This window comes from Mus pahari, chromosome 5 (assembly GCF_900095145.1).
Source record: "Mus pahari chromosome 5, PAHARI_EIJ_v1.1, whole genome shotgun sequence".
Taxonomy (NCBI): domain Eukaryota; kingdom Metazoa; phylum Chordata; class Mammalia; order Rodentia; family Muridae; genus Mus; species Mus pahari.
Genome location: NC_034594.1, coordinates 128233088 through 128260208, shown reverse-complemented (window position 1 = coordinate 128260208; position 27121 = coordinate 128233088). Strand labels below are relative to the sequence as shown.

Here is a 27121-nt window from a genome sequence, read left to right as displayed (position 1 = left end):
TTATTTTATATATGTGAGTACACTCAGTGTCGCTCTCTTCAGACTCACCAGAAGAGGGCATCAGATCCCACTACAGATGGTTGTGAGCCTCCATGTGGTTGCTGGGAATTGCACTCAGGACCTCTAGAAGAGCTTAACTACTGAGCTCTCCAGTACCCCAGAAGAATTCTTTATATATTCTAAATAGTTACTTTTCAGAGAGATGATTTCCAATTTTTCTTTCATTCTTAAGAATTTTTTGTTCAAATTATGTTTTTTCTTTTTTATATTTATTTATATATGTGCATATATGTAAATACATACATATACATACAAACGCACACACAGCCAAATATTACATTATGCTGATTTATCTTTTTTTTCCAATGAATATTTAATAGTTTTAGTTCATGTGTTAAGGTCTTTTAAAAAAGGTCTCATCAGGCTGACCTTGAGCTCACTCTGTGGACCAGGCTGGTGTCCTGCCTCTGCCTTCCAAGTGCTGAGGTTAAAGTCACGTGCTGCCATGCCCAGCTTATCAGTTTTGAAATAATTTTTGTCTGTATTGTAAGATTAGGGTTCTAGCTACTGCTGCTGCTTTCTCTTCTTCCTCTTCCTCTTATCCCCTCCCCTCCCCTCCCCTCCCCTTCTCTCTCTCTCTCTCTCTCTCTCTCTCTCTCTCACTCTCTCTCTCTCTCTTTCTTTCTAATGTAGATGCCTAGTTGTCATAGCTGAAGAATATGTTTTTCCCACGGAATGTTGGTACACTTGTTGAATGTCAGCTAATCATAGTTACATGGTTTATTTGAGGTTTTTCAATCCTTTTCTATATGTGTGTAAATCATTTTTACACCCTTGTACACTGTTTTGATTATCATGCTGTTATAGTACATTCAAAACTTGAGTATGAATTTCCAACTATTAATGTTTTATTAATGTTTTGGTTATTGGAGACCTTTTCTCTTGTAAATCTGAGGTTTGACTGTTCTTTTTTTTGTCTGAAAATAAAATGACCATTGGAATTTTGATAGGGATTTCATGAAATGTATAGCATTGATATGCTGTCATCTTAGCAATATCAACTTTTATCAAATTAATGACTGTGGCATTTCTTTCTATATACTTAAGTCTACTTTAGTTCCTAAATGTTTTCTTACTCTTGACATGTGAGCCTTTGACCTCCATGGTTAAAATTACCACTAAATGTTCAATTCATTTTATTTTATTTTACTTGTTTTGTTTTGTTTTGCTTTGCTTTGTTTTGTTTTGTTTTTTTTTTTTTCAAGACAGGGTTTCTCTGTGTAGCCCTGGCTGTCCTGGAACTCATTCTGTAGACCAGGCTGGCCTCAAACTCAGAAATCCGCCTGCCTATTGCCTCCAAGTACTGAGATTAAAGGCATGCACCACCACAGCCCAGCTTAATGTTTAATTCTTTTAGATACTGTTATAATTAAGATTGTTTTAATAATTTTTTCAGATTGCTTATTGCTGAGATATATATATATATATATATATATATATATATATATATATACACACAACTGAATTTTGTATGTTGATTGACTTTGTGTTCTGCAACTTTGCTGAAGCTAGTAACTCTTACAGGTTTATTGTGGATTCTTTGGAATCAGCTATATTTTGTAATATGTCTGGTGTTTTAGGATTCATAATATAAAGCTACAAATGTGGTTTTCTACTCATCTAATTTTCTAACTAATCTTGATTCTGCTGGTTCTCTTATGGTCCATTTGTCACCTAATAGCTAGAATAGTCCATTAATGTGACACTGTATTCAAAACTTTCTACCAGTTTATACATCAGAATAAAAGCTTAAATCTGAACAAAGCACTGTGAAGCCCAGTCTGATATGTCACTGGGAACGTTAGTTCATTCCAGTCAGTGACCTTGACCTTTGATCACTGAGCTTTATGTGCCTCCTCTCTACCTGGAATCCCTAGAGATTCCAGGGGCTCATTCTTCATTCTGTAATAAGGCAAGTGTAATCTCCTAAGAGTCAGCCTGCTGTTTTACTCCCTTCCCTCTCACTATATACTTACTGTTATGTTACATAGTTGTTAAGTGGGGATTGATATCTTGTCTACTCTTCACTATTCAATCCCCAGTTCTTAGGATAATGTTGGATATAATTTTTTCAAGTAATAGAAATCAGTGTATACTTAATATGTCAAACATAAGGTATTTGATTTGTTCTTCACTTTAAATCTTTTTTTTTTTTTTTTTTTTTTTTTTTTTTNNTTTTTTGAGACAGGGTTTCTCTGTGTAGCCCTGGCTGTCCTGGAACTCACTCTGTAGACCAGGCTGGCCTCGAACTCAGAAATCCGCCTGCCTCTGCCTCTCGAGTGCTGGGATTAAAGGTGTGCGTCACCATGCCCGGCTTCACTTTAAATCTTAACAAGTTTGTGAAAGTATGTTGTTTGTTTTTGTTTTATTTTGTTTTTAATATGTCTCTTGTAGTTCAGGCTGAATTCAAAACTACTTTGTAGCTAAGGATGACTATGAACCTCTGATCCTTTTGCCTCCAGCTTTCAAGTGCTGTGATAACCAGCATATATATAATTCAAGTTTTATGCTGTACTGGGGATCAAGTCCAGTGTGAGAACAGATGATATTTCCACTGACCAAGAGAAAACTGAGAACTAGAAACTCTAAGTTAAATAATTTATCCTACTAAGATTTGATATCTGGTTTATATGTTTGATTGCAAAGCAAGCACTTCCTCTACCCTGTTACTTTTAAGTTATTAAATATTTTTATAAATAATAAATGGTTATTTAAATTAAATAAGTATAACTTGGTAGAGATGAAATGAAAGAAACACAGTAGGTGCTGGGGAAACTCACTTTTATAAAAGATGAGCTGCATCGGGCCGGTCACTGGGAGTGTTGTAGGATGGGGTTGGGAAAAGTAAGTTACAGATTAGATGCCTTTAAGAGCTGAGTTCTCAGAGCTGAAGGATTTAAACATCATAACTCTAGGAAAGCTGTAGAGTAGAGATGGTACTGAGTGTTTGAATGGGCATGTAAGCAACACAGTACTTGAGAGCACCAGCTTTGTATAGAGTTATAAAGGTTGCAGCCAGGTGTGGTGGTAGAGGCAGGTGGGTTCCTTCAAGTTCAAGGCCAGGCCAACCAAAGGCTACATTTTAGCTCAATAATCCAGAGCAAATTACCTAACCTTCCTGTGCTCCAATTTTCTCAGTCAACATAGACATAGTAATTTAAATTCACAAAACAATTATAATGATTCAAATTAATTACTTCATGGAATAGGACCAAGAATAAGACTAAGTCCCCACCATATTAAGCATTCTATACACGTTGATTATGATTTATTTAATATGGCATTTAAATTCTCACATTGTCTTCTTTTGTTTTGTGTCTTTTCATTTTGCAATAAATCTGTGAGGTAGGAGTTAATGTAGCCAGTGTAATGACAGAGAAAGCAGTGTTGAAGAGGTTGTACCATACAAGAAGCTCCCACTGACAAAACTAGTCTTAGACTAGGCATGGTGGTACACATCTTTAATGCCAGCACACAGGAGGCAGAAGCAAGAGGATCTCTGAGTTTGAGGCCAGCCTGGCCTACATAGCATGTTCTAGAATAGCCAGGACTGCACATCTCAAAAACAAAAGCTGGTTTTATTGTTCAAAGCCTTTTAACCCTGTTGTCCTATAATTTAGAAAACAAAACAAAATCAAAAACGTATAGAACAGTGGAATAACATGATTTAAAAAAAAAAAGGTTTGAGGGAAATTATTCTAATTGCACTTTTCAGAGCAGAGAGGCAGACAAAAGCACCTCGGTGCAAGTCTGTCTTGGACTCTTAAAATAATCTAGATTATCCCTGACAATTGTCTCTGTAGATTGTCTCTGTAGCAACATCTGTGTAGGGCTGTGTCTCAGAGAATGAAGAGAAAAGATAATTAAAGGGAACATTGTAGATTTCATAACTAACCAATACATTTTCTTTCAGCTGTATTTAAACTTGAAACAGATAGAACTGTATGGCCCTTGATAAGAATCTATCGGGGTGGCTTTCTTCTGATTGAATTCCTTTTTCTACTGGGCATCAACACATATGGTTGGAGACAAGCTGGAGTAAATCATGTCCTCATCTTTGAACTTAATCCAAGAAACAATTTGTCTCATCAGCATCTCTTTGAGGTAATAAAGCACAGTCTTGTGAGCATGTCCTCACTAAGTGAATGGCCAACACACTGGGAGTCTCATGAGTGTACTCCACTCTGAGCGGCCTATCACTGGGAGTCTCATGGATGTACTCTACTCCAAGTGGCCGACCTGATGCCTGCTCAAGTCCATCTCCCATTTGAGGATTGTTGGATTGTTAATTGTTTTTTCTTATCTTTGTTTATTAAAGATTATTCTGTGTAATGATGAGAAGTAACTTTCTCTCTTTTGTGTTCCCTGTACTTTATAGATTGCTGGATTCCTGGGGATATTGTGGTGCCTGAGCCTTCTGGCATGCTTCTTTGCTCCAATTAGTATCATCCCTATATATGTGTATCCACTTGCCCTTTATGGGTTTATGGTCTTCTTCCTTATCAACCCCACCAAAACTTTCTACTATAAATCCAGATTTTGGCTGCTTAAACTTCTGGTAAGTCTAGAAGGTGTAAACAACATTTTTAGAATAGTGCCTTAGCGTTGGCTTCCTCCAATGCCACACATGGCTGCTGGATTGCACAGCCTCGGAAGCACATTGGATCGTGTGAGTGGTACTTCAGGAGTAGGTGCTTTTGATGGATACCAGATAACCTTGAAAGTTTAAACGTGGCAGCCCTGGGAAAGTGCTTGACATTTTTTCCATCCTAAAATGAAGTATAAAGTAATCATATAGTGAGTTGATTTTATATATTTTGATTAGTTAACCAGTGTAGTAATATATAGAACTTTTTTCTCTCTAAAGAAAAGAGAGCCAGGCATAGTAGCATCATGAAATCCCTTACTTAGGAGTTCAAGGCAGAAGGATCAGAAGTCCAAGATCACGTTATACTGTATTTACGTCAGTATTATCTTAGATTACCTATAATTGTAAAATTCCTATAAAATGCTTATTTGTTAAAAGGTTTGTCTATTTTTACCTCATTCATATATGTGGGTATCTACATATATGTATGTATACCACATTCATATATGTGGGTACCTTTATATATGTGGGTGCCTACATTTATGTATGCATACCACATACGTGGCTGGTATTCATGGAAGCCAGAAAAAAGACATTGGATCCCTGGAGCTTAGTTGCAGACAATTGTGAAGCATGTGTAGGTGCTGGGAACTGAGCCCCCATCCTCCACAAGAGTAGTAAGAACATTAACTACCAAGCTACCTCTCTAGTTTTCCTATAAAATTATTTCTAAATGAGGTTTTTTGGAAGATTCTGAAAGCTTACTGTGATAATATTGCAATAACAGGATGATGTAGGTGCGTACCTTGTGTGCAGTTCCCCAGTGCATCCTTTGTCTAACTAAGTAGGAAGCCATGATTTCATGCATGACTACTTTCTCTGATTAGTAGAACGATCTCTGTTGAGTGGATGTTTATGTCTGGGTCTGAACTGTGTTAATAATTCAGACTGGTTGATTGACTAGGCTGGCGGGATGTATAAGAAGGATTAACACACTAGTAAAAGCCTTCCTAGAAGCAGTGAGACAGAGAAAGAAAGAGGAATTTGTTGCTTTTGTAATATTGTTACTAAAATGTAAGTCATTTAAAATCAGTTGACCTATGTATTTTATTCAAACTTCATTAATAAGATTATCCCTAAAATGTATGTCAGAAAATTAATAGAATGTTTTCACTGTAGTTATATTTCTTTGAAATGTTTTTTAAATACTTATCCTAAAATAAAATTCTTATTTCCCTTGATTTTCACCTCCATTTTTACTGTGAAAAATGCTTGGTCTTAACAGTAAAGACCACACACACACACACACACACACACACACACACACACACACCTGGTTTTTTTGAGACAGGGTTTTTCTGTGCAGCCTTGGTTCTAGAACTCACTGTAGACCAGGCTGGCCTCAAACTCGGAGATCTGCTTGCCTTTGCCTCCCTGGTGTTGGGATTAAAGGCATGAGCTACCACTGTCTGGCCCTTCCTGTCTTTTCTAGGCAAAGAATGTCCCCTATCCAGGAAATGCTTTGTAGCCTAACACCAGGTTGCCTCTCTGTGCTGCCATCAGCTTCTTCTTGACAGGGTCTTATTCTATAGCTCAGGCTAGCCTCAAGCTTGTTACAGTCCTGCCTCAGCCTTCTAAATGCCGGTTTACAGGAATGAACCACTATGCCTAGTATATTCTCCCCGCTCTTGCTTTCTGTTTTTTACCTACCAACAACCCCATACTCACCCACGAACACTGTTTACTTTTTCATTCAACTCTTTCCTACTTTACTACTTGACCCAACCTCGTTGTCTGGGCTTTGTGAATGTGTGATTTATTGGCTTCCTTTTCATCAGCAGTCACTCTGAATGGTCAGTCAGCCTTGAACTGGAGAACTATTCCTATGTTTTCTCATTTTTTTTTTCCTTTCTTTTTCTCAGTTTCGAGTATTTACTGCTCCCTTCCATAAGGTAGGCTTTGCTGATTTCTGGCTGGCCGATCAGCTGAACAGCCTGTCAGTGATTCTCATGGACCTGGAATATATGATCTGCTTCTACAGCTTTGAGCTTAAATGGGATGAGAGTAAGGGCCTGTTGCCAAATGATCCACAAGGTAGAGTATGATTTTGTATTCACACTACTGGATTGCCAGCATAAACCAAGAACTATTGGGAATGATAACTGCAACAGTTAAGGTCATGATGAAAACTCATCCAGTAGCATTACACATGTAATTAAATGTGCTTGGCACTCTGCTAGCAATCTCCTTACTAAAATCATTTGGCTTTAAGTTGTGTTAGGGTTTTAGTCGACCATTTGCCAAGAAATTTACAACTTATACTTAAAAGAATTCTGCAGTTATCTCTCAACGTTCATATGTGTTGGTAGCTATATCACAAATCCTAGAGTGCCAGCAATTTTTCCTCACAGAATTTTTCAAGATGTCGTTGTAGGTGCCAGTGACCCAAGTACTGATTGCTTAGAATCAGGTCAAGTGCCTTGAGAACATCCTGGTCAATTCAGAAGTCTTGACCTTCTGGCTCTTTACCCGTGCTTGGGTAATGCCAAGTTCATGTAGTTAAGAAGTTTGCATTCATAACAGATCTAATGTAGACAGTTCTATAGCGTGTTCTCACAAAGGATTAGGATACATTGAGTGTGGCAGCCTACCAAGCATCTGCAGTCCCACCAGTGAGGAGGCTGGAATCATAGGATAGTCCCTGGACAGCCTGGGATGCATAATGAAATCCTGTCTCAAAAACAAAAACCACTCCAAAGCAGCAATAAAAACCAATAATGAAGCACAGGCTTGTTCTTGATTAGAAGGGAGGCCACAGAAGATGTACTCGGGGTATGTTTTATAGTAGCTTGCCACTTATAAAACTGTCATGGTACCTGTGATGTTTTTAGGTTTTCCATATGTTTAAAGTCATAGAACAAAGCACATGTTTTTCTTCCTTTTATTCGTAGACACTTTTCCTATAGTTTTATTACACTTGAAACAAAAAGTGAAAAATTGCACTTTTGATTCTAGGATACTCAGAAATCTCAAAGAACATATTTTCCCGGTAGTCACCTTGGCTTATCAGCCACTAAAGACCGTGAACAAATAGCACCTGCATAGGAGAAAGTGACTGAACCCACAGGCTGGGGTTTTATGGACACACTGATGGGTAGTTGTACTTACTGTGTGACTAAAGGGTGTGAACAATTCATCTCTTTGAACTGTAATTTTTTTCCTTCTTCTTTGAAATCTTCACAGGACCAGAATTTTGCCACAAATATACATATGGTGTGCGAGCCATTGTTCAGTGTATTCCTGCTTGGCTGCGCTTCATCCAGTGCCTGCGCCGGTACCGTGACACAAGGAGGGCCTTTCCTCATCTAGTAAATGCTGGCAAATATTCCACAACTTTCTTCACCGTGACATTTGCAGCCCTTTACAGCACTCACAAAGGTATGCTGAGCTTTTGCCATCTTAGCTCTTACTTCTGCTCTCCTGGACCTTGCCTTCACTGCTGCTGGCTCTGCTGAGGCACCCGACCCTGGTTATCTCAGTTTAGCCTTGAATACAGTTTTAATCTCATTTCAGTGGATATTACCCAATATCATGAACAAGAATTGCAGTCAGTTGGGTAAGAATTGTGATGTTGTTTGAATCCTGACTGATGCTCAGTGGCTTTAACCTATGGATGCCTTGGGTTTTCATTTACTGGTTTAGAGGGTATTTTTGAGATTTCTTTGTTCATTAATGAGGTTAAGAGATGGCTAGGTGCACAAGAATCCCTCTGGCAATCAAGTATATTTTTAATCACTTTCCTTCACCAACTAGTAAGGATTGTTTCCAGCCCATTTAACTGCAAATTGAGTTCTCTGATCCCTCTAGTTTCTCGTTTCCATGGCAACCTGCTATTACTCGCTACTGCTCTTCTGTTGGGAAGAGAAAAAAAGCTTTTAAGTTCAGAGCCACATGCTGAACACTCCTTTTGAATTTTTAACCTTTCCCCAAGAACTGTCAATCAGTGATTTCCCTTCCTTGTACTAAAATGCATTCCTTCTTTGTCTGCTGAATAGACAGCGTCAGCCCACACCTTAACAGTGCAGAGATGTGACTAATGCAGATTAGTAGAGTGCTTTTTAAATACTCAAGTAAATTGTTCTCAGTAACCTTTTTTTGTGAGGCTGTGTTGGGAGATTTATTCAGAGGTACAAAACTACTGTTGCTCTAACTTGTATCTGATGTCATGACAGATGAGGGCACCGTGAGATTGGTGCCTCTGAGCATACACACTATGACATAGATTCTGTGCTTAGAATAGTATTGATAAATGTAGCCAATAATTTTGCCACAGGTCGCCATTCTTGCTAAGTGATAGAATGCAATTGAGTACCTCAGTGAGGGAAACATCCCCACAGCTCCCATAATTTTAGTTCTTGCTAAGGAATGCCAGTAGTCAGTACCAGCATGCACTGTGACTTATAAAGTTATTAGAGAATTTGTAAATTTGACAATTAATTTGGTGCAAGATGATATGTGGCTCCTTTTGCTAAATTATCAGAGACACACCTGCCTCCCATCTTAGGTAAAAATGACTACTTGAATATATTAAACTAGTAATATATTCATTAAGAAGCTGAAAGTTGCTCAGGCTGTTGGTGCTGTTGACACAAAATACAGCACTCACCTCAGGAAATATGAGATAGTTGATTCTTGAGGCAAACATAAGTAACAATAGCCTGGGAGCACAGATTCAGGTTGTAACCATTGGAAGTGGTTACATGAGATCTTATTAGTTACAGAACAAAGAAAATCATAAATCAAGGTATTTACTGAACACATTGATGGTGACTACGTAAGCAGGCACAGCAGACCAAGGGAAACTCTGTATAGGTCTGGGATGGCTGATAAAATTTTTAGCTTTTACATTGGTAAGGGTTAGTGTTCTGCTAAGCATACTTTTTAGGGCTATAGTAATAACTCAGTCAGTAAAGTGCTTGCTGTACAAACTTGAGTAAGTATGTGAATTTGGTTCCCAGCACCTATGTAAAGGCTGTGCACGGCAGCAAACACCTATAATCGCAGCTCTGAGGAGATAGACACTGAGACTGCTTGCCAGTCACACTGATCATGTCATTGAGCTCTAGGCTAAATCAGAGACCCTGTCTCAAAAAATAACGTACAGGGTGACTGGGTAAGACGCTGGTACCAAACTCTCCACACACAAAGAACACATTTCACAGATTTCAGTAGTCACAAGGATGTTCAGATACAGGAGTAGACAGTGAGTGACTTTTAAAGGGACAGTGTAAGGTAATCTGGTTCTGGTCTTCTCACTACATAAAGTCAAGAAGCTCAGCCACGATGTGCAGCCTTGTAGCTGCTCACATCTGTAATCCCAGAACATGGGCAGTGGAGGCAGAAGGATCAGGCATTCATGGTCATTCTCAGCTACATGTCTTCTGGACATCATCCTTCATCTGTGGCCTATCAGGCTATGTGAGAAATTTATGCTGTGGGCTTTTCTGATACACTGCTTATACAAAATAACACTCTATTTTGAAGCCTTTCAAAATATGTGGTTTCAAATCCCCATAAAATTTACCAGTCTAACCGTTCCTTAGTATATACAGCTAAATAAAGCTCAATAATTTTAAGACAGATATGGGGAAAATTCTCTTAACACCTTGTAGTGAAAGGATATAATCTGACATCTTTTTTTGTTGTTTTTGAGAAAAGAATCTAATTTATAGTTTACATTTATATGTAGCAGATAAGTCATCAATGTATCAAATATATCAATTTTCCTCTCCATGCCATTCATGTAGCATACCTATAGAGTCTATACTGTGATTTCAGGACCAAGTCTTAAAAAAATTCTGTGAAGTAAATAGACATAGGTATTATTATCTCCACTTTAAAGATATGGCTAGGTATGAGACAAAAACAGTCATGACAAACGGGGCCAAGGCAAACAGAAGTAGGAAACAGGATGGCTTCTCCTTCAGAATGCAGCCTTCAGAATGCACAAAGGGATCCAGACGAGATCTGGGCACCAATAACATGGTTCTAGAAACAGCCCCATGGCAAAGTGACTGCCTGGCACACCACACTCAGGGCCCTGAGCACAATCCTGGTATCACAAAAAAAGAGAGAGGAAAATAGAGAGACCATTTATTGTTTATGTTGATCGTATCCCTAAAGTTTTAAAAATATTTTATGTTTGCTGCATATTGAATACATCAATAATTTTTGTACCAAAAAGCCTAGAACTTGGAATGACAAAATTTTGACATTTGAATTGTGATCAGGTTTCATTTATTTTTCCCTCCCTCCCTCCCTTCCTTCCTTCCTTCCTTCCTTCCTCCCTTCCTTCCTTCCTTCCAGATATGGTCTCATGTCAGGTGGTATCAGTGCATGCCTTCAATCCCAGCAGAGGCAGGTAGATCTTTGAGTTTAAGGCCACCTTTGTCTATAGAGTGAGTTCCAGAATAGCAAGGGTTACACAGAAAAGGCCTGTCTTGAAGAAGTGGCGGGCGGGCGGGGGGTGGAGACAAGGTTTTACATTAAAAATTAACAAAAGACAGGGCCAGGCCACACATAGGTCTGGCTAGCTTCAAACTCATTATGTAGCAAGCATGACTTTGAAGTTCTGATCCCCTTCTCTCTGTTTCCCTCTTGGGTGCTGGGATTATTACATGGATGTGTAACAGCACCCAATTTTATGTGATGATGGCCATCAGACTCATGGCTTCGTGCATGCTAGGCAAACATTCTACCAATTGGGCCATAGCCTCAACCTTAAGTTACGTTATTTTCTTGGACAGTGTCTTAAAAAAAAAACAAAGACTTTAGAAATAATAACTGAGTCAAAAGAATTAAGTCAAAATGACTAATTATGTAGATACTTTTCTATTGAGTGTGTGTGCTGTTGCAAAAGAAACATTATGAGGAAAGGAGAGTAAAAGATCATATCACAACCTTGCTCAGACTCTGATGTGATTCTTTTCAAAGAATAGCCTGCCAGGGTTACCATAGTAACAGCATTATATTAAGTGCACTTTCAAAATTGTTACGGAGGTTGTTTTTATACTATGCTGCATGATTTGAAATAATGGAGGTGTATGCATTAACTCTGTACCTAGAATCAGTTTTGAGGTGAGGATTGCCTATTTAGGAAGATTAATCATGATAATATTTCAGTTTGGCCTCTTTTGTTATGTTAGAAAAGAAACACATTTAAAATAAGTCATTGATTTCTGTCATTGATTTTTGGAGACAAAGGAAGCTAGAGGCCAATCTCCATGTTTAAAAATTCATATTTCATTACATGACCACACTTGTAACAACTCCTACAAGTGTTTTCTTGGAAACTGGAATTGGAGGAGGTGGGAAGTATTTTAAGTGGGTTCTGGTTTCCTTAAGGTTCTTTGCTTTGCAAGGAAAGATATTTGGGAAGTCCAGTAGCAGAAAGGTGTGGTGTTACTGCTTCTAGCAAACTGTAGGGAGAGAGTATTTCACCAGCTTGTGTTGCACCGGTAGCTTCTAACATTCTGTAATACACATTAATTCCTGGTGGAGTTAGAACCTTACTGTTCACATAAATATAGGGATGAGGGCGGGGGCAGCTTACATGTCACGTTTCCTGAGACTTCTTAGGGTGCGGGTAGGATTTGCTATTTAATTTTTTGAAAGAGGTTGTTTCTAGACCCATGTTATTGGTGCCCAGATCTCGTCTGGATCCCTTTGTGCATTCTGAAGGCTGCATTCTGAAGGTTTTCTCGGCTCCAGTCAGTACCTTTGGAGCAGTAACTGCTTCATTATTTTGAGTGAGCACACACAGTTCTGAAGTGCTGCTTCTTTGGGGTTCAGCCAATTGCTACCCTCTTGCTGCCCTGAATAATAGGCTTCTAGTTCACATTTTAATCTGCTTATACTATAATAGGATGGTAATTGTGGTTTTTAATTCTCTAGGGAAATTTTTGTTCTATTAACTTTAAAAGATATATCTTCTATTAACAACAACAACAACAAAAAACCCATTTGGGTAAATGTTCTCATTTTTGCCTTACCATTGAAAGTAGCTCAAAACATGAACTCATTTGGAAGTTAATGCACTCTGTGGTAATGTCCTCACAGGGGAAGAGACTCTTACAGACTATCTCAACAAGATTGGCTAAAGACCTGTTGGAACCAGAAAACCAAAATACAAATACACTGTCTTTTTTCGTAGTTAGTAATTGCCATTTTCTGCTGTTATTGTGCTGATTTTTCAAACAGCTATAATTGTTTTTTATATATAAACTACTGTATAAATAAATTATTTCTCTATATAATATTAATTATAAGAAGTAACACCACACTGAACCTTAATTCCATTTTGGTTCTTTTCTCTTGTCACATCGGTTTTCTTAGTTGTTCTTGCAACTCATAAAAACAGTTAGCATTTCAACTGGATGGTGGTGGGCATGCCTTTAATCCCAACACTTGAGAGGCAGAGGCAGGTGGATCTCTGTGAGTTCAAGGCCAGCCTGGTCCACAGAGCGAGCTCCAGGACAGTCAGGGCTACACAGAGAATTCCTGTCTCAAAAAAGAAAACAAAAAAGAAAACCAATTAGCATTTGTATATAAATTATGTTGCTTTAGTAATACTCATGCAAAATTTAGTTTAAAGATTTTAAAGTATCTGTAATACTTTATTGCTCAGAAGTTGTAAGCTTTTTGATGGTTAAAGGAAGCAAAGGTGAAAATTATTTGAATTCAACTTATACAACAATGTCTGATTGGAGAGAAATTTGAGACTTGGTAGAATTTTAAATTTTTGTTTTAATCTATACATATAACTTTATATTGATGCTATCAGCAAAAAAAATGGATGTATTGTGTTGATGTATTTTTAGCAGAAAAAAAAGGGCAGAAACAATAATCAGGCAAATAGACTATAAGGCCTTATTTCTACTATATGTGGTACTCTGGGAGCAGAGGAGATTGTCTATGAATCTCTTCCAGTTGTCTTTATAGATCTCCATCGTAAGAATACTCATCAGCTGTCATTACCACATCTAAATCTGCACAAAACTTGGTAATTTCAAGTAACTGTAATTTGTTCTTGCTGGAGCCTCTTTGGGTCAGCTGGAAACTGACTGGAGTGGGTTGAGCTCATCAGCAGAACTGCATCTACCCTGGTTTATCTGTGCTTAGCTCTTACTGTCAGTTGTGAGTGGGGCTGGTCCATGTGTGTTCACTCTGGAGCCCCACCTCATGAAGCAAGCCTTGCCAAGGGAGCTCCTCACGTGGCTCTGAGGAAGGCAGGTCCTATGGCACAAATGCATTTAAAGCCTTTTGTTCTGCCAAAGAAAATCACACAGGAGGTCCAAAGGAAGCCTGTCCTGTCTAACAATAAAGCCAATCCCCAAACCCAACACCACTGAGGCAAAGAATACTCTTGCTTGGAAATGGACAGCTGAAGGGAATGATATTTCAGCTGAACCTAACCACTACATGGAAAACAATTCAAATCGACTCCTTAATTGGCAAAGGACCTAAATATAATTGTGCAGAATAAATACATGAACAGTGTTTCAGTTCACTAGTAGCAGAATAATCCAAGTTAAAGTAATATTTGGTGAGTGATGGTGTTCAGTGCGAATAAAGGTACAGGGCAGTGAGCATTCACTCTCGAGCAATTGTTAATTTTGTTTAAGAGTCTTAAAAATACATCTTTTAGCCAGGTGTGGTAGTTTATGTCTTTAATCCCAGCACTGAAAAGGCAGAGGCAAGTGCATCTCTGAGATGAAGGCCAGCCTAGTCTACAGAGTGAGTTTGACACAGAGAAACCCTGTCTCAGAAAACATACATACGTACGTATGTGTGTGTGTATATATATATTCCTCATAAATCCCTTTCCCTGACTAGAATAAGTAGAGAACTTGGGGAAAATTAAGACATGCTTATGACATTCCTTAGTAAGAAAATGAAAGTGTGTAACAAGTTTACGGTAGATTAGCAGCTGCAGTACATGAAGCATTACATGGTAGCCTGCCAAAGGATAATGCCATCACCTGCAAATAGTAGGTGCCGAGTAGTTAGTGACATTATTACAAAACCAGGTATGCTGACACATGCTTGTAATCCAGTCCTGAGCAGGTAGAAACAGGTGGATCAGTGGAACTTGGTGGTCAGCCAAATAGTCCTACTTGGCAAGTTAAAGGATAGGAGAGACCCTATGCCGGGGTGGGGGGTGGGGGGTGGTGATGGTAAATAAAGATGAATGTCCCTGAGGAAGGTCCTCTGGCAGTTGTTAAGATATTTGCCCAAGTCCGCCAGCTAGGAAGTAGAGGAACTGAGGATATGAATATACATAAAAGACTGTACTTCCAAAATCCACTACCAAGTGGGTAACAGTGATAGAATTCATGTCAAGGCCTTGTGATTGTTTCTGTTGTACTCGTCTTCCTTCTAAGCTTGCAGAATGCCCCGAGTACTACCCAATGACACAGTGTTAAAATCTAGGTAAACAAAGGAGAACCAATCAGATAGGGTAGTGTGCTGTCATTCCATGTGACAGAGCTGTATTTGAGAAAGCACAGAAGTATAGTGAGCAAGAATAACACAAGGTGTATTTATCAGAAGATGCACCTATTTCCTGCTTCTTTGTCCTAATCACCACATCCACTGAATGCCAAGCCAGGAACTTGCCTGTCACACTACCAGCCACAGCATTGGTTCAAGCAGTGTGGAGTCAGCTCCAATATGAAAAGAAGTTCCCCCGCTGCCAGAAAAGAAAAGTTACCTGAGTTAGGGGAAAACAGAAACATTAATGCTGTTTCAAGAGGGAATGATTTAGCTAGTATGTTTAATTTGCTTAGCATTACGTTCTTTTTAAATTTTTATTTCATTATGTTACGTATGTAGTGGGGCCGCACATGTGTGCCATTGTGTGTATATGTGATGTGAGAAAACAACTGTGTGCAGTCTGTTTTCTCCTCCCTTTATGTGGACTCTGGGCATCAAGCTCAGGCAGTCGACTTGTACAGTGAGTGCTTTTGCCTACCAAGTGTCTCATTGGCCAGAGCAGGGCTCTTTTTCTATGGCCTTAATTCACTTCTTAAGAAATATCAGGGGGCTGGAGAGATGGCCCAGTTGTTAAGAGCACTGGTTGGTTTTCAAGTGGACCCTAGTTTGATTCCCAGCCACCTATATGGCCACTCAGCAGTCTGTAACTCCAGTTCCAGGGTATCCTATCTCCTAGCTTCCAGGGCACCAGGCTCACAGCTGATACACAGACATTCAAGCAAGTGAAACATAGGTACACATAAAACAACCACAACAAAAGATACATACATACATTCATATTATATATATTTATGTATGCATATTGGTGTAAAGTTGCCAGATTCTTCTGGAACTGGAGTTGCAGACAGTTGTGAGCTGCCATGTGAGTTAAACCCTGGTCTTCTGGAGGAACAGCCAATGCTCTTAACATCTGAGCCATCTGTCCAACCCCAAATAAAATATATTTTAAAGGATGTGTTGGAAAAATTCGGAAGTTGGCTATTATGCTAGTAAACAAGATATGTCATCTATATATGTCTTAGAGTGTAGTGGACAAGAGTGCACACACACAGCACTCACACATGCTGGGGATTTAACCCAAAGCCTTGAGCATGCTAAACCTACTATATACTGAGCTACAACCTTAGCTTCTTCAGTGATACTTTGAATAAGACACAGTATATGATTTTCATTGAAATTTTGAAAGAATTCGTTTCATACAGTAAAATAGTGTTTCTGTTCTATTTAGTGGAAAAGAAAATAAAAATCTACTTATCACCAAAATATTTCATTGACACACAGCATTTGCGTTTGAGTCGGGCGGGCTTCTCAGTGTTTGATACATATTTTTTAATGGTTTTGAAAAAGACCCTAGAGCATATTTTCTTTAAAGGCAAAATTTATACCTGTTTACACAAGGGAAGTCAACACTTACCAAGTAAAGTGGAACATTATAGCCTACTACATGTTTCGTTGCTGGTACAGAAAGACTAAAGCAAAGAAAACCTACACAAAGCCTAGAATCTGCTGTGCCCAGTCCTTCTTGTCCCTGTCACTTACACACACACACACACACACACACACACACGATTCTGTTTCCTTCATCAAGAACTTCACAGCTGGGTGTGGTGGCACAGGCCAGAAACTTGAGAGCCCGAGTCAGGAGGATTTTGAGTTTGAGGATAGCCAACACTCCACAACAAGATCCTGTCTCACACACCTCCCCACCAGATTCCTCCCACTCAAAAAAAAATTAAAAAACAAAAAAACTACTAAATTTTTGATGTTTGTAATTGGTTTTTAAAATCTTCCACCTAATTTTGTTTTGCCTCCAGTAAGATTTCACTACCTCCCTCTTGTCAATTTAACCAAGTCCTCTGCCAGAAAGTTTTAAAGCAGCACCTGAGTGAAAATCCCTCGTGTGTTAAGAGCTAGAACATGGACTTGGGAGTTTAGACAGAATAGGACTGGCTTAATTTGCTCCCTTATTAACTGTGCTACCCTATCTAAATTATAGGTTCATAAATGTGAAATACCCTTTTCTACCTCTTAAGTTTACCTGTAAGCTTTTACTTCTATGTAAGAACCCTGTATCTGATCGCCATGGTATGACAGAAGCATAGAGAAAGCACTAGCAAGATACTAGAGAACGTTTCTCTTTTTAATATTGTTATGGGAATGTTGACCCTGCATGTATGTCTGCACCATGTGTGAGCTGGTATCCTTGGCGGTCAGAAGAGGACATGAAACCTCCTGGAACTGGAGTTGTAGGTGGTTGTAAGCAACCATGTGGGTGCTGGGAATTAAACCTGGGTCCTCTGGAAGAATAGCCAGTACTCTCAACCACTGAGCCAGTTCCAGAAAGGAGTTTTGTCATGTTTTTGGCACATTTGTGGAGGACTTCAGTAGATCAGAGGTTGCTTCAGTTCTCATCTGTACTCTGCAATGCAATTTGCAAGCACACATGCCGTTTTGCTAGATGGTTAATTTGGAATTTAGACATTTCATTTGGATTCTCTGTCTTTCTTGATGAGTTATCAGTGTATATTTTTTACCCACCTTTGGTTGAGTTTGCTGTTAGTTTTTGAGTTTGTTGAGTTCTTTATATACGTAGGTAGAATTCATCAGGTAGCTTTTAAAATCTGGTAGTTTTTAAAAATATTTTTCCCCAGCCAAGCAGTGGTGGCATATGCCTTTAATCCCAGCACTAGGGAGACAGAGGCAAGTGTGTCTCCGAGATTGAGACTAGTCTGGTTGGTCTACAGAAAGGGTTCTAGGATGACCAGGGCTACACAAAGAGGCTTCTGCTGCAGCTCTTCCTAGCATGGCCTTTAACAGGCAGTTTAGGTCATCACCATTTCCTTGTGTGAACAACTCTTTACCTGGGCCTAGGTCTGAAGTTCTCTTTTCTTTTTTATCTCAGTCTTAGTTTTTATCGTCCTAGTTTCATGGTTTACAGGTAAGTCCATGCTCTAATTTGACTTAATTTCTATATAAGTTATGAAACAAAGTTTCTATTTGATCTACAACTATCAAGTTTTAGGAGCACTTGTATTGTTGAAAAGGGCTGTCTCTGTTCTATTGAATGCCAACCTTCACACCACTGTCAAAATCACTTAGGCATTTTTGGGTGGGTCCATTCCTGGGTTCTTCCTTTGTGTTTGCTGTTTGCCAGTACTGAAACTGCATATCAAATCTCCAAATTTGGAAAACTGATTCCCCCACCTCACTATTCATTTTCTAGGTTGTTTTGCCTCTTTTAATTTTTTTGCATTGTTACTAATTTTAGAATTATATTAAACCTGCTTATCACTTATATACTGTCTGACTCTGTCTCCTGAATGCTAGGATTAAAGGCATGTGACACCACCCCTCAGCTATTTTTTTCCATTATTATCATTTTTATTACTTAATTCACTTTACATCCTGCTCACTGTCCCCTCTGGTAACCTCCTCCCACAGTCCTTCTCCTCATTACCCATCTTCTTCTCTAAGTGGGTAGGGGCCCGCCTGGGTATCCCCCCACCCTGACACATCGAGTCTCTGTGAAGCTAAGTGTATCCTCTCCCACTGAGGCTAGAAAAGGCAGCCCAGCTAGAAGAACATATCCCACTTATAGGCAGCAGCTTTGGGACCCTCCCCCACATTTGTTTGGACCCACATGAAGTCCGAGCTGCATTTGTGCGAGGAGACCTAGGTACAACCTGTGTATGTCCTTTGGTTGGTGGTTCAGTCTCTGAGAACCCCAAAGGTCCAGGTTAGTTGATTCTGTTGGTCTTCCTATAGCATTTCTGTCCCCTCGTGGTCTCCAAATCCTTCCTCCTGTTCTTCTATAAGAGTCCCCAAGCTCCATGCACTGTTTGGCTGTGGGTGTCTGCATCTGAGTCAGCTGCTGGGTGGAGCCTCTCAGAAGACAACCCTGCTAGACTCCTGTCTGTAATCATAACAGAGGATCATTAGTGTCAGGGCCTGGTGCTTGCTCATGGGATGGGTCTCTAGTTGGGCCAGTTATTGGTTGGCCATTCCCTCAGTCTCTGCTCCATCCCCTGTCCCTGCATTTCTTTGTTTTGTTTGGTTTGGTTTGGTTTTTCGAGACAGGGTTTCTCTGTGTAGCCCTGACTGTCCTGGAACTCACTCTGTAGACCAGGCTGGCCTCTAACTCAGAAATCCACCTGCCTCTGCCTCCCAAGTGCTGGGATTAAAGGCATGTGCCACCATGCCCAGCACGTCCCTGCATTTCTTATAGACAGCAGCGTAAATTTTGGGTCAAAAGATTTATGGGTGGGTTGGTGTCTCTGTTGCTCCACTGTGGTTCCTGCCTTGGCTACAGAAGGTGGCCTCTTGCGGTACCATATCCCCAATGCTGTGAGTCACAGCTAAGGATGCGTCCATTAATCTTGAGCACCTCCTTTATCTGTCTCATCTTGGAGCTGCTCCCCCACCTCCTTACCCCCCTCAGTTGCAGTTTCCATTCATTCTCATGGCCATCTGGCCATCTCTCCTGTTCCTCCCACACTTGATCCTAAATCACCCCCCATCCCCCTCCCTATCCCCTCTTCCACCCTGTTCCCTCCTTTCATCTGCCTCTTAGGACTATTTTACTTCCCTTTCTAAGTGAGATTCAAGCATTCTCAATTGTGCTTTCTTTCTTGTTTAGCTTCTTTGGGTCTGTGGAGTATAGCATAGGTACCCTGCATTTTATGGCTAGTATCCATTTATAAGTACATATATACCATGTGTGCCCTTTAAAGTCTGGTTACCTCACTCAGGATGATATTCTCAAGTTCCATCCATTTTCCTGCAAAATTCATGATGTCTTTGTTTTTCAGAGCTGAATAGTATTTCATTGTGTAGATGTACCACGTTTTCTTTATGAATTCCTCAGTTGAGGGACATCTAGGTTGTTTCCAGTTTTGGGCTATTATGAATAAAGCTGNTATGAACATAGTTGAGCAAGTGCCTTTCTGGATGGTGGAGCATCTTTTGGACATATGCCCAGGAGTGGTATATCTGGATCTTAAGGTAGAACTATTCTCAGTTTCCTGAGAAACCGCCAAATGATTTCCATAGTGGTTATACAAGTTTGCACTCCCACCAGTGATGGGAGAGTGTGTCCCTTGCTCCCATGCTCGCCAGCTGGGGTCTTTATGGATGTGAAGGTGGAGTCTAGGTCTCACGCACACATGCTGAGCACTGCTCTAGCACAGAGTCACACACACATGCTGAGCACTGCTCTAGCACAGAGTCACACACACACGCTGAGCACTGCTCTAGCACAGAGCTACTCCCTTAGCCTCCATAAATAGTTTGAAATTATTTTCAGGCATTATCTTCGGAATATTTTTAATGGTACTCCATACTCCTAGAACTTCCCTTTCACTTTAAATATGAGAAGGGCTCAGGGAAGCATGCTCTGAGGTACAGAAGTGTCTTGAATAGAATTGCTGTTTCTCTTTTCCTCTTTTATTCTTAGGCCTAGTTAGCCCCGTTTTAGTCTCAATTATGTAAGAGTATAAGTCTTCTGTAACCATAAGGTTGGGAAGTGACAGTGTGAATTCCAACTCAGATCTTTTAACTTCAAAACCAGCTATTTTTCTACTTCCCATCTCTGAATTTTAGTATTTTTAACTGTAAATGAAAATAAGAATGGCTGTTTTTCATACTTCAATATGAAGACGGTCATCACCTAAGGAGTATCATGCAATCTTATGTGCTGACTAAAACACACTGATGATCAGTGACTGTGTACTGATAGTTCTGTCATATAATAAAATTGTGTCCTATAAACTCATGTGCAATGAGAATATTGTAAGTTGAAGTGTATTCCGTCCACTTAACCGACCACACATCATAGCTTGTGCTCTGTGGGGGAGCAGCTGCTTGGAGTCATGAACTCATGACTGCTGGAGCTGTGCCCACTGCTGCCACCTGTCATTGTGAGAGTGTCATGAAGCATAGAACTAGTCAAAATGCAAACTATCCTTTCTTCTGAGGTCATATGGCTTTTATGTTATTATATGTTGCAGATTATCTGTATATTCATTTCTCAGAGAACAGTAATAATCTCAGAAAACAGTGGTTTGACCTGGGGTCTATAGGAATAAATGCAGAATGTGTTAGGTACCAATCTCAGGCATAGTTCAGTTTACTCCACAGTTTGGACTTTGAAAGCAGTATCTTCTCCGTTTTACTTTTTATTTAATTTTAGGTTAAAAAGTGGTTATTATCAGAGTAGGACTGTCTTTGAATGAAAAGGCACCTCACATGGTGTCACTTTACGCTCCCTGCGGAAAGAGATGATGGAGTGTTGCATGATGCTCTGGCTTCCTGCCTTTCACTCCTCTGACTTCTTATTTCACACCTCATTCCTCTCATGGCTATGGCTTTGCAACTATTATGAAATTTATTTTATTTGAAATTCAATAGATATCATTTCTATAAATTTATTCTATATATTCTGCCTCTAATGTGGCAGATGTGTAAGAGATAGACTTCTCTGGTAGAATAGCAATGACTTGATTTTTCTGTGATTCTCACCATTACTAAAGTGAACTAGCAGGATAAGCCAAGGTGTAATTGTTTGCCTAAAGTGAGAGTAGCATCCTTCCAGTGTGTCTCCTGAATACCAATGAAGGAGGATGATCAAAGGAGGAACATTCTTTATCTGGGAAATGGGAAAGATAAAAAATGAGACCCAAATGTACCACAGGTGCATCATTGAAGTCTGAGGTAAAATATCACTTACTCTGGAATAGTCTGTGAAGATACTTGTGTACTTTAAAAGTACATTTACATGTGTGTCTCCTATAAGTTTCATAGAACAAATGGGCTTAGAAAGAGGGAGCTGTTCATACAATTTTAACAATTGAACTATAAAGATAAGGCAAAATTTAGAAATGCAGGAAGATTAGCACACTGTGTTTTGTTTCAGTATTATTTTCTTTTCCTCTGACAATTTATATTTACATATTATTTCTTCAGTAACTAAAAAGGAGTATCAGTTTTCAGTAATAAGACTTAATACTACCTATACTCACTGTTACTCTGTGCAAATTCTCTCTAGCAAACTAATAAATCTATTATTAAAAAGTTGAAATATTTGTAGATTACATGACTTTTCATAAACATTTCATTTTAAAAGTTGTTAACATAATTTATCAAATATCTTGTCTTTTAACCTCTATGTTCATCTTATATTTTAAATAATGAAGACTACATTTCATTCCATTCCTGAATTTGTTTTATTTTTGCAAACCTTGGTAGATAAATTGTGAACATGTTTTTAATGCATCCGTGAAACTGATAGTTCATACTATTTAGCTGACCTCTGAACAAATCCAAATATACCTAGATAATTAATAATGTGTTAGACACTTAGAATTCATATTCAGTGTTCTAATGTAAATAATTCAGACCAACATGCTTCTGAGGAAAACTTTTATGACTGTCTCAGTGCTTTATTGCTGTGAAAAAAACAACATGATCACAGCAATTCTTATAAAGGAAAACATTTGGATGACTTACAGTTTCAGAAGTTTAATCCGTTGTCATCATGGTGGGAAACATGGCAGAGTGCAGGCAGACATGGTACTGGAGAAGGAGCTGAGAGTTCTGCATCTTGATCCATAGGAACCAAAAGGAGACGGTGTATTACACTGGGCATAGCTTGAACATAGGAGACCTAAAAACCTTTCTCCACAGTGACACTTCTTCCAACAAGGCCACACCTCTTAATGCTGCCACTCTCTATGAGCCAAGCTTCAAACAGTCTGTCGGATCAAACCTATTCAAACCACCACAGTGGCTGTAATTTAAACCTGGGGATTGTTCCTGTCCGACAGAGCCGTGTTCTGTTCTGTTCTGTTCTGTTCTGTTCTGTTCTGTTCTGTTCTGTTCTGTTCTGTTCTGCTGTTCTTTCCTCCCCTCCCCTCCCCTCCCCCTCTCCTCCCTTGCTCCTTCTTTCTTCTTCTTCCTCTTCTTCTGTTTTCTTCTTTTTTTTTTTTGATAGATCCTATTAGTTACTTGCCTTTCCCTCCTACTGACTGTCTAAAAGAAGCTAAACAAATGATATGCTGGTGTATATTTTTAATAAACCCTCTCTTGAGTGGGAGTATAGATTAGGGGCACTGGGTTTTAGTGTTTCTTGATTTAAATATTGCCGTCAGACCCAATTTTATGCTACTGCCTGTTGAATGTGGAGTTGAAAAGAGATGTACAGTAGACTAGCATTGTACAGTGTTTCTGTCATACAGATAGAATGTATACAACCTCAGAAGGGTGGAGAAGAACAGAGTTTAACATAAAGAAGTGATAAATTCTGAGTGTTCATTATTTTAACTTATTCCTAATTATAAGTTTATATGACTTACCATTAAATAATGATTGTTTCAGCAAGCAGTTATGTATCTTATGAGCTGACCAGTTGTTCTAGACTGCAAGTATCAGTTCTTTTCTGACTATGCAGTTCTGGTGTCAATAAAGACTATGCAATTCTGGTGTCAATAAATGTCTGAGCCTTTAATTTGCTAAAATACAGAGCCGATCCTAAGGCCCAAGAAGGCATTCTGAAGGCAAGTCCCATGTCTTTTCCAGTGTCATTTCAAGTTGTTACAAACTGTCTTATGTGCTGCTTATATCTTAGAAATCCTAGATGTAAACAACTTTTTAAACAGAACACACTTAAATACCTAAAGCCTTTTCAAAAATGTCTTCAGCCTTGAATGACCTCACTTTATCTGCCTAGCTTTTGCAGTACTGTTTATTTCTTTTTCTAGAAATATCACAAATGCTACGGATGTTCATTTCCCTCTGTGGGAAACTCCCATTCTCCTTGATGTTTTTCAGCTCCTTGTTCTTCATTTGAACTCAGCTCTATTCATGCAGCACACGTCTGTCACTCAGTAAATTATCAGTGCTTTGGATCATTCTCAACTCATTAATAACTTTGAAATGATTAATAAATACTTGTTTATTTTAATAGGACAAATTATGGAGAATGCATGAGACAATCTGAGAACCTGACCAAAATTTAAAACTTTTTGAAGTTAGGTCATGTGCACCATTATTTTTCCTGATAATTCAGAACCAGATTATTGGTTATCTAGCCATATCTTGAAACTGGAGAACATCATGAGAACGCAGTGAGTTACCAAAGGAGGATTTCATAGAGCAAACAGGGCACTTAAAACCAAAAAGATTAAATTGTGTAACTGTGTTTACAATTTTTTTTATTCTAATTTAATGTGCTCTGTTGTGTTCTCAGAATAAAACCAAACTTTCCATCATAAAGACAAATTAGCCTTTGTATGAGTGATGTCTGGGGGTGCAGGGGGGGGGAGCCATCAAGCTCTGTAGCCTGAGGGAAGCTGGTTTCCATAAAGATCAAAGGCAGGTGCCTCTTCGCAGCCTCTGTGTGCTCCTGACACTTTCTCTGGAGTTGTCTGTTTTTGAACAATAAGCATTGCCGGGATCATGGGATGCGTGAAGAGATGCTCTAAAGTAAAAAGCAGCCAGGAGTTCCTGGAGAGACTGGTGCAGGTTCTTTGTGATGGCTCTGCCTGTTTCACCCTATCTTTTACCCTAAGCTGCCACCTAATGGTAGGAGTTTAAATGACATGGTTAGAACATCCAAAGAGTACATTGGAATGTTACAGACTCATAGTAAACATTTGTATAATTTTGTATACTATTAGTTCAGTGATTGTTTTTGTGCCTCAGGGAAATCATATTTGTTATTAACTTTCGTTAGACAATGATTCTAAGGATGTTTATTTTAACAGCTTGATTTCTTTATGGGCACTATGAAGAACCCATCTTTAATTGGTCTTACTTAGAACTTTTGTTCACTTTTGTTCAATCTAGTAATCTTCTCTTTCCTTTTTGTTTTCCCTCCTCTTTCTCCAGAACAAAATCACCCTGACTACAAGGTGTTCTTTTACCTGTGGGTCTTCTTTTGTATCATCAGTTCCTGCTATACCCTCATCTGGGATCTCAAGATGGACTGGGGTCTCTTTGATAAGAATGCAGGAGAAAACACTTTCCTCCGGGAAGAAATTGTATACCCTCAAAAAGTATGTATGGAATGTTCACACTTAAGGAAAAAAATTAAAATCTTAGATATATCTGTAGTTAGGTCATACAGCAGTACTGACCCAAGATCTAGTTATATTAACTAACATGACTACAAAGTAATTATCCAAGATACCAATCTAGTCCACAAAAAATTTTATCTTGTGTGCTATATGGTAGATACAGTGGGACATTTGTTAGAAGCGGGTGCCAACCCAATCAGTGTGGGAGTATGTGTTTGTGTTTGTGTGTGTGTGTGTGTGTGTGTGTGTGTGTGTGTGTGTGTACTGTATATAATATATTTTCTATATTATATATTATTTTAGAATTTTACTGGCATATTAGAATACAGGGGTATGAGAAGCTGAATTTTAAATTAAAAATAAAATTATTCTTACACAGATGATTTAGTAAAGGTAAATCCTATGATTAGATTTTGAAAATATTAAGCAGTGGACTGGGAATCTAGCTGCCTGTATCCAATCCCAGCTGTACCACCAACCAGTCAGACTGCAGGGGATTGTCAAAGGTAAGGGTGTTAGACTACATTAGCTCTTGATATGTTCTTTGGCCTAAAGTTCTGCTGTGGATAATGTTGATATCAGGTTAATCATTTTTAAAAGATTTATTTATTTGTTTTATGTATATGAGTACACTGTGGATATTTACAGACACACCAGAAGAGGGCATCAGATCCCATTACAGATGGTTGTGAGCCACCATTTGTTTGCTGGGAATTGAACTCAGGACCTCTGGAAGAGCAGTCAATGCGTTTAACCACTGAGCCATCTCTCTAGACCCGAGTTAATAATGTTAATAATGTTAACCTATACCTAAATGTCCCCATTATGTCAAATTTGTTTTGAAAAGTATGTGACTGTGCAGTATTGAATAGAGAAGGCGGCATGTAAAGATTGAAACAAAGCGAGTATGCAGATTGCGCATGCGTGGGGTGACTTCGGGTGAGCTCTTGCATGAAAGCAAGGATCCTGACATGAAAGTTTAGAAACTATCACCAAGGCATTGAACATACTTTTATCATTCTCAACTAAAGGGAAACGGAGTGAGGTCAGGCGACAGAATGCAGGCACAAGCAGGGGTAAGACTCAGAGTTCAGTCCCTAGTACCGTTTTAGAGAGAGACAAGGGGCAGGGGAAACTGCTCTATGGTCTCCATGTGTGTGCTTCATGACTGTGGTGTTCGGTAAACACTGCAATACATTTTTTTCTTGTGCTGACTGCTGAAGTTCAGTTTCTCTTTATAAATGGTAGTCTTTTTTTTTTTTTTTTTTGCCATAGACTTCTCAGTTATTGGCTTCCATGTAGTGAGATTAGTGAGTAGAATCTTTCAGCCAGTTTCTTTATTATTACATAGTTTAATGCTCTAGAAAATAAAGTGTACTTTCTTGAATTATAATTGCAAATGTATAAGAAAAAGGTGAAGAAGCCAGTGAAGTCCAGTGAACCTTCCTTATGATATTCTTTTACAGTCCTCATACAATTTCTGCCTGCCTTCTCTCAGTGGGGAACCTAGGTTTAAGGTGTATGTGTAATGAAACTAGGAAGGGAACCATGAAAGGGTTAAAAAGAGATCTTAAGGGAGGAGGGGTGGGAATAATGACCACATGTGACATGAAAGTAGAAGAGGAGCTACTGTGGGGGAAGAAGAGTGGGTCAGGGCAAGGGGTCAGGAATGAATCTGAAGAATTGAGAATGAAGACTGAAGATGCCTACTGAAGCCTAAGGCTGACTTTATGCTGCTTAAATTTGTAATTTAAAAAACGAGTCAGCCGGGTGTGGTGGCGCACGCCTTTAATCCCAGCACTTGGGAGGCAGAGGCAGGTGGATTTCTGAGTTCGAGGTCAGTCTGGTC

At 39.1% G+C, this 27121-nt stretch overlaps 1 protein-coding gene across 1 annotated transcript in view; it reads left to right on the top strand.

Annotated features, from left to right (window-relative positions):
- Positions 1-27121, top strand: part of Xpr1 (xenotropic and polytropic retrovirus receptor 1) — a 174818-nt gene that overhangs the window by 132352 nt on the left and 15345 nt on the right. The window contains exons 8-12 of the mRNA XM_021197505.2: positions 3974-4164; positions 4439-4618; positions 6571-6742; positions 7892-8086; positions 25085-25251. Of these exons, the coding sequence (XP_021053164.1) occupies positions 3974-4164; positions 4439-4618; positions 6571-6742; positions 7892-8086; positions 25085-25251 (905 nt within the window). The remainder of the gene's footprint in view (positions 1-3973; positions 4165-4438; positions 4619-6570; positions 6743-7891; positions 8087-25084; positions 25252-27121) is intronic.